General features: G+C 38.6%; 1 protein-coding gene across 1 annotated transcript; it reads left to right on the top strand.

Annotated features, from left to right (window-relative positions):
- The first annotated feature begins 1,599 nt into the window (after positions 1–1,599).
- Positions 1,600–3,580, top strand: htr1aa (5-hydroxytryptamine (serotonin) receptor 1A a). Its single transcript, XM_055039940.1, has one exon. It carries the CDS (start codon positions 1,932–1,934, stop codon positions 3,210–3,212), a length of 1,281 nt encoding a protein of 426 aa, XP_054895915.1. The 5' UTR covers positions 1,600–1,931; the 3' UTR covers positions 3,213–3,580.
- Positions 3,581–9,042: the final 5,462 nt, after the last annotated feature.

The following is a 9,042-nucleotide window of genomic DNA, read 5'->3' as shown; positions in this document are numbered from 1 at the left end:
CCCCACAGAGCCCCCTGGGGCATTCCACACTGTTGACAAAGACAAAGTCCTCATGCTGAGCCCCATTACAATAGTTGCTCTGTTCGCAGCCTCACTATGATGCTGTTCAACCTATAGAAAACTCACCATTATGGCCCAACAGGACTGACAAAAATGAAGTGAAAAGCCAGAGGCACATTTTGTCTAATGGTAAATAGCACTGCATCAGCTTTCCACTCACTATTTGATGCAGTGACTTACGAAAGTATTCACACCTATGGGGTTTTTTTTAGTCACGTTCCGACAAATTTTAAAATAACATCATAATTATTAGTAGAAGTGTTACTATTGTATGTCATAGTCCATCAAAAAGTAGCTCATTATAGAGAAATGGAAGGAAAATTGTTTTTAAAATTTTTACAAATAAAAATCTGTTAAGTGTGGCATGTATATGTATTCTAAACTTTGAATCAATACTTATCAAAATCAGCTTTTGTGACATTATTTTTTGCATAGTAGTAGTTTGACTGTGACTGAGACGTTGTAAAGCTTGAATGAACTTTGAGACAAATCAATTTATTCTAGCTCTGGCTGTATTTTTAGAATACATGCCCTGCTTCATGGTGAACATCTTCCTCAGACCTAAGTATTCTGCATCTGTTTTCTCCAAGGGTTGACCACTTTTTGCCTCCATCCAACCTCATCAACGTCAGCAAGTTTCCTCTTACCATGATGCTGCCACTATTACATCCAATGGCGATCATGTGTTCAGGCTGAAGTGTCAGTTTTCCTAATTGGGACAATTCATCTTGACTTATTATGCTTCTAACAAATTCCATGTTTCCACTTTCTCCCACTTTACAATTATTCACTACTTTGTGTTGAACTGTCACACACAATCTCGATAAAATACAGAAAAATTTTTTTTAATGACTTTATCTTAATTTGCATGAAGACATTACTGGACACTGCAGGACGGCAGAAACAAATCTAATGCTTATTTTGGAAGTAAAATGACTCTGAACATGAAAAACATTCAGTTCGCAGAAACAGCAAAAACATTCTGACTAAATAAATAAAAAAAAAGAAGCAGCCTATCCTCTCCATCGGGAGCACAACCATTCCCCCAAAATGAAAACAGTCAGTGCAAGATAAAAAGTGAACAGCAGATGGCAGCATCGTTCCTGTCTGGCCTTTAGGAGGAGCTGGTCTTGGTCTTGAACTACAATTTCCACTGTCTGCGCACATTGAATTTGCACTTCTTGCCCTTTGGAAGCATTTTGACAAAAAAAAAAAAAAAAAACAAAAAAACATCTGCTTCAATTTAATTAAATAATACGTTATAGCAAAAATAAGATACTCCCGGTAAGGTTGATTGCAGTTTCATCACAAGTAAGAGAGTTTTTAAGTACTAGTCCTGTTAATAATAATAATAATAATAATAATAATAATAATAATAATAATAATAATAATAATAATAATAATAATGAAGGATAAAATGAAACCTAAGGGAACGACAGCGTGTCCTTCTCCTGTCAGTAGCAGAAAGTGAAGCGTTTGGGAAGCGCAGCAGCAGAAAACTCCAGGGTGAACTCCTCCCGGTCTGACGTACGTAGAGCAGTTGGTATAAATGAATTCACGGACTCACCAAGCTCAGATTATTCGCAGCACTAGTGCACACCTGGCTGTCCACACACGCACACACACACACACGCACACGCACACATGCTGACCCCTACACACACACAAACATATAAACACACACGCACACTCTCATGCATACCCACAAACACAGCGTCATGCGTCCTGAGAGCGGCAGCAGGAACTCCGATGGACACCATAAAACCCACGGCAGCAGCTGCAGCAGTGTAAGCAGCTGACTGCCTTCTGCTTTTTTTTACGCTTACACATCGCCAGCTGCAGTTGAAAAGTTGCACTCTCAGTTCGACGACATGGATTTTCTAACGAGCAGCAACGCCAGCAATGCCACCGGCGGTTACCCCGAAGGGATGGACGTGGTCGCCGACTGGATCGGGGGAAGCAACGCCACGGAGTCTAGGTTTCAACCCGACCTGGTGCTTGCTTACCAGATAATCACCTCTCTGCTCCTGGGGGCCCTCATCCTCTGCTCCATATTTGGCAACGCGTGCGTTGTGGCAGCCATCGCCCTGGAGAGATCTCTCCAAAATGTGGCAAACTATCTGATTGGATCTTTGGCCGTTACAGACCTGATGGTGTCGGTGTTGGTTTTACCAATGGCAGCCCTATACCAGGTTCTAAATAAGTGGACTTTGGGGCAGGAGATCTGTGACTTATTCATCTCCCTGGATGTGTTGTGCTGCACATCCTCCATCCTGCATCTGTGCGCAATCGCCTTGGACAGGTATTGGGCCATAACAGACCCCATTGATTATGTAAATAAACGAACACCAAAGCGAGCAGCGCTCCTGATTTCCGCAACTTGGCTGATCGGATTCTCCATTTCCATCCCACCCATGTTAGGATGGAGGAGCGCCGAGGACAGGGCGAACCCAGACGCATGCATGATCAGCCAGGATCCAGGCTACACCATCTACTCCACTTTCGGGGCTTTTTACATCCCCCTCATCCTCATGCTAGTCTTGTACGGCAGAATATTCAGGGCCGCTCGGTTTCGGATTCGAAAAACGGTTAAGAAGACAGAGAAGGCGAAAGTTTCGGACAAGTGTTTGGCCGTGTCTCCGGCAATTTTCCACAAGAAAAGCAATGGGGAGACTCGTGGAAAAGGCTGGAGGCGCTGCGACGAGTCCAAATCCAGCTCTCCGTGCGTAAACGGCGCTGTGAAGCACGGAGAGGAGGGCGAGTCGCTGGAGATTATAGAAGTTATCAGCAACTCCAAGACGCACCTGCCTCTGCCTAACACCCCTCAGTCATCCTCTCATGGTTATGAGAACATGAACGAGAGGAACTCGGGAGCAAAGAGAAAGCTCGCGCTCTCCCGGGAACGCAAAACCGTGAAGACGCTGGGGATCATCATGGGAACATTCATTGTGTGCTGGCTGCCGTTTTTCATTGTGGCGCTGGTTCTGCCTTTCTGCGCGGAGAGCTGCTACATGCCCGACTGGCTGGGTGCCGTTATTAACTGGCTGGGCTACTCGAACTCCCTCCTTAACCCCATTATATACGCCTATTTTAACAAAGACTTTCAAAGTGCATTCAAGAAGATCATAAAGTGCAAATTCCACAGACCATAAGCGCAAAAATGTGACTTTTCTTCTATAAAATTAAACGCAGAAGCAAGAGAAAACTGTGCAGAGCAGCAAAAAAGATAATAATGAAAAAAAGAAAAACAACCTCACAGACTTTTTATTCAGGGACAGAATGTTTTAGGACGACTCTGTATTGAACAAGCAGACAACAAGGCTGAGACATACATTTTCAATGTACAAGCATATTTCTTCAGTGTTGTAGCTCTGTAGCCCCCCACATGCGACGACAACCATTGTTGTATTGTCAAGCAGAACATGTCTTGTGCTGATTCAATGCATTTCGATCATGAGGCACAAGGGGCTTCTATCTTCACGCAACAAGCTTTGTAGCACTGAAACAAATAAAAACAATTAGTTTGTCATTAAAAAACTCCTGAGTCTATTTTATGTCCAGTGGCGATGAAGACACCTCTACAATTTTGTTTGGAACACAAAGTCCAATAGATCAAACCTGAAGTCTGCCTGAAAGGCATATAGCTCTGGCCAGTAGGAACAGATAATAAGATATACAAATACAAACGAGACATTATGTAAATTTCTGACTTCAAAGAAAGTTTTAAAAGTTGTTCAAAAAACATTTTGCCAATATTCTGGCATTTAGCAGCTTGAAATAACTTTAAATATCCTAAGTGACCTATAGCTGGACAACTTTAGTCTGACATAATGACAGACAGAATAGAATAGAATAGAATTTATTGATCCCCAGGGGAAATTGCTTATTGGTTGAAAGCTACTCCATTTAGGGGTTAAAGTTTATAATATATATTTATAATATATAAGTGTATATATATATAATATATATATATATATATATATATTATATATATATATATATATATATATATATATATATATATATATATATATATATATATATATATATATAAATAATATATATATATATATATATATATATATATATATATATATAGATAGATAGATAGATAGATAGATAGATAGATAGATAGATAGATAGATAGATAGATAGATAGATAGATAGATAGATAGATAGATAGATAGATAGATAGATAGATAGATAGATAGATAGATAGATAGATAGATATAGATATATATATATATCTCGCCCATCCAGAATATGGACTGGAAACCCCGAGATCAAAGTGGGAAACACCCCCAAAGGTGGTGGAGAACGCCAGAGCTAAGATCCTGTGGGACTTCCAGATCCAGACAGACAAAATGGTAATGGCGAACCAACCAGACATTGTCGTAGTGGATAAACAACAGAGGAAAGCCGTTGTGGTAGATGTAGCAATACCAAGTCATTGCAACATCAGGAAAAAGGAGCACGAGAAACTGGAGAAATACCAGGGCCTCAGGGAAGAACTGGAGAGGGCCTGGAAGGTGAAGACCACAGTGGTGCCTGTGGTCATCGGGGCCCTCGGGGCAGTAACCCCCAAACTGGAGCAGTGGCTACAACAGATCCCAGGAACAACATCAGACATCTCAGTCCAGAAATGTGCAGTCCTTGGCACAGCCAAGATACTGCGCAGAACCCTCAAGCTCCCAGGCCTCTGGTAGAGGACCCGAGCTCAGAGGATAAGAACCACCCGCGGTGGGTGAGAAGGGAATTTTTTTTATATAACTTACAGCATTCGTTTTCTATTTTGGTTAATTGAGGATGCAATTTTTAGATGATTTATTCAGAACAAACCTGACCAAATTGAGGTTGCAAGTAGTTAATGTCCCTAAATAAACCTACAGGTTTTGATTATTCTTTGAATATCCTCAGTGCATGAAAATAATATGTTACTTGTGGAGCAATGAATGATTCCTGTGCTCATTGTGTTTTCATAACTAATATGAAAACACATATTAGTTATTTTAATAATAACCTCTAGTAACTGTTAAGAGAGAAAGAGTTATTTTTTCATAATGACTAGATATAAACAAATAAATAAATAACACGCAATCACATGCAGCATATTAATCAAGTTGAGACAGTGTATGTACATTCAGTGTATGTACATTTACATATTTGGCTTCAAATTATGTTTCAAATCTTTGCAGTTTTACCTTCAAGATTCTCTAACATTTACCAAAAAAGGATTTAGAGGAAAAAAAATCTCAAGACATTGCACATGGGAGATATCTATGTGCTTAGAGTTAAAACTTTCTTAAAATTTTCCAGGAAAGCACAAAAAAATTGGAAACATAACACCATATAATTCAAAACATGACAGACACAACATTTCCACTGTATCTCCTATCATGTATTACATAAACCCTATACACAAATCCATTTACACAAGATGAAAAGATAAGGGACTGTCGCAGGAAAAACAAGTGTTCAGGAAGAAATCCCAGTGAGTCATGCATGTTGCAAAAGATGGGTGGCACCTGTTGTTGTGGCAACACATCAAGATGATGCTTGTAGTAGATCTGTTGGACTGGAATGATGGACAGACTGCAGATTTCCATCTGCAGTCTGCAGATAGAAATAGGAGATAGGAGTGCAACAAACGAGACATGAAGTTAAGGTGTTGTGGTATCAGATGCTGGCAGGACTACTTATTTGAAACTTTTTTGAGTCTTATTGATAAATTCATACATTTTTGTGTGGAGAAGTTGTGACTAACTCTAAACCGAATTCTGACAAACTTGCAACCTTCATTTTCAATTTTTTTAATTGAGGATGCAATTTTTAGATGATTTATTCAGAACAAACATGACCAAATTAAAGTTGCAAGCAGTTAATGTCACCAAATAAACCTACAGATTTTGATTATTCTTTGAATATGCAAAGTGCATGAAAAGAATGTTATTTGTGCAGCAATGAATGATTCCTGTCCTCGTTGTGTTTTCATAACTAATGATTTATTATCACACATCAACATGTAGGATAAATGTGTTCTACACCTGCTTTTCAGATCAACAAACATTTCAAAACTAACTAAATAAATGCAGAAATTGTGGTTTTTACTATCTAAATTAGTTACAGCAAAAATAAGTTAAAAGTCAAAAAACAAATCTCATAAATGCATCAAGTAATCTTAATGAACACTAAGATTAATCAATACCACAGAAAATCGTAAGAGAACCAGCTATTGATTTTATAAAGGATTAAGTTTATTATTAATCACACTAAATTCTACTCATGCCCAACTCATCTATTTCTTATTTAGTTATGATAAAGAAATGGAAACAAACATTTTGCACCAATCTGATCTTCTTGGTCAGTTTGTTCCTGGCCTGCTTATTGAAGGTCCATTCCCCACTGCTACAAGCCACTTTCTGTGTGCAACACAGCTTCCTCAAAGGTGACATAAACACATCTAAGGAAGCTGGTTCATTGTTGTTAAACATGCTAAAAGTCTTGGTCTGCTCATGCATGTTTTCTCAAAAACCGATGAAGTCACAGTCTCAGCATGTTCGCTTAATTCTGCTGCCGAAGCGTCAAAACACTACAGTCTATGCAGACTAGTAACATCTGCTTTGACTGTTCAGTCCACTTTCTAAAAGCCCCAAGCAGAGGCTTAGATGTTTTTTCATAAATTGCTTTAGGTTGAAATAGGATAAACAGCTGGTGATCAGAAAGTCCCAAAGTAGACCTTGTGACAGCACAATATGTATCTCTTTAAGCTGCACAACAGTGGTGCAGTGTGTTTTTATCCCTTGTGGAACACAGGGCTTCCAAAATTGTCTAAATTTTGGAAGCTCATCAAAAAGGTTTGTCATGTTAAAATAGATTAAAGAATAAAAATGAGAAAGGCTGGGTGCTTTTCTTCCACCTCTGTTCTCAGCTAAGCAAGCTGTCTTTCAGCATCTGTTGGTGGGTATAAATACATGCCAAATTAAGCAAAGACAACATCCTCAGTGAATAAAAGGTCATTGTGTGCAAGTACTCCACACCCTTTTAGCCCTTGCCTAAAATTACTCTAGGCAAGGGCTACACATCTTTTGTAACAGTGTGACATCAGTACACCATCACAAGAGGTTCACAAAAGCTTCGTGCAGCAACTCATTTCAAAAAGATTGAAGCCCAGTCCAGTATGTGCTTACCAAACTAATTTTCCAATAAAACATAAGAATGGAAGACAGAAGACGTTTTTTAGAAATAAAATGTAGCACTTTGACCATTTTGTTACCCGAATAGCAGACATTAGGGAGGTTGGAATGAGGGGAGGGATGGGCTGAGTTGGGGTTGCAGAAACCTGAAAAGGGCGCTTGCCTATTTCCCTCATCTCCATCACTGAAAAATAGCTAAGGCATAACAAAGACATCAGTAGAGTTGAGGTCAGTGAAAAATGAAGAAGGAAATGCCAAGAGAGAACTGCCTAGTGTTTAGGAGTTCCTCTTTAGTAAAAGTGACCACATAATAGTAGAATCTATGGCAGAATAAATATAAAAGACATACAATGTTCAAGAGAGCAAAGTACACAGACTGACATCCACAGATCCATCTTTGATGAGCAGAAGTGGTGTCATGTATTGAATAAAACAGAGGCTGTATCTCGTCCTGGTTGGACTCATTGGAGTCCAGTGGGTTCTCTGAGGGCTTCTTGCATAAAAACTTGTAATTTTGCATTTTTTTTTAATTCAACCTCCCTTCTTGCATTAAAAAGGCATAAACCTTATGTAAGTCATAACATTTTATTTTTATAAATAAAATAAAGTGACTGATAGTCTACCACAGCAGCCATGGACTCTTTCTCTTCTTATAGTCTTCCTGTTTCTTTGATTGAATCATTGTTTTTTCTTTCTGCTGCTTTTGTACAACATAAATAGAATCGAATGGATCTGGAGAAAAATAATCACATAAGTGCAGCCCTTGGGGTCAGATTCTGGGCTTATGACAGGCTCAGAGAAACCAATACAGTAAAAGATGAACTATAAAGCACAGAAAGGTATTGCTCTCAAATGTGAATCACATTGAGTGTGTGAAACCATTAATATCATTACATGTCGGTCCTGATATATGGGATTACAAAGCAGCTGAGCTGCGTCAAACTATTCTGCTCTGTCAAAGGTTTGGAATTTGGGACTGCATTAATCCACTGACTGTGGGATTCTTGAGTGAAACACAGCTAGATGGATGCAGGGTGAGGACACAAAGGCTGAATTGCATTCCATGCAAGAAATGAGAGAAAAAAGAGAGAGAAAATTATATAAATAGGAACCAATTAGATGCTGGCTTACTTTTGTTGCTCTTATTAAACGTCTGACATTTGTTGTTTGCATTAAGATCTTGCCATTGGTATCAAAGTCTAAAAGTTGTTGCTTAAAATGTAGCAACAACCTTAACATGGATACTTCACATGTGCATGCTTGTGAAAACTGTTGCAAATAAGAATCTTAAAAGTGTGGTGTATAACTGAATTCATGTCCCTTTATTCTGACTTTCCAAAACTGAACTGAGTCTCACCAGTTGCCATCCAAAGTTCCTCCTATGCAGGAGCTGCAGAGATCCAAGCCTCAAGTCACATAATCTGTTGTCGTAACAACTGCAAGTCATCCATATGACATTTTTGAATGTCATATGATGAAAGAAACTGTAAGGTCTTGTTTGCAATTTGCTATGAGCCATGCAAACAAAACACATAAAAATTCTTGTTAAATGAAATAAAATAAATGTTGTTGGGGGTGGTGGATACAAATCCATACACTGCTTTTCAAAATTTGGTTTAAACAAAAATGCATATATCATTTTTCTTTCACTTCACATATTTTCAATGCTTCAAATATAAATAAAATATACTGATGTTTTTTATCACAATGTAGCAAGATGCAAAAATGTTGTAGGCTTTTGATTAACTAGCAAGGAACTCTAAAAACTTTAACATAATATTTAAAAATA

Source organism: Poeciliopsis prolifica, unplaced genomic scaffold (assembly GCF_027474105.1).
Source record: "Poeciliopsis prolifica strain line A6 unplaced genomic scaffold, Auburn_PproV2 SCAFFOLD014, whole genome shotgun sequence".
Taxonomy (NCBI): domain Eukaryota; kingdom Metazoa; phylum Chordata; class Actinopteri; order Cyprinodontiformes; family Poeciliidae; genus Poeciliopsis; species Poeciliopsis prolifica.
This window is presented reverse-complemented; position numbering and strand designations above follow the sequence as displayed.

Coding starts and splice junctions, on each gene's coding strand:
- htr1aa (XM_055039940.1), top strand. CDS start 1,932: ATGGATTTTCTAACGAGCAGCAACGCCAGCAATGCCACCGGCGGTTAC.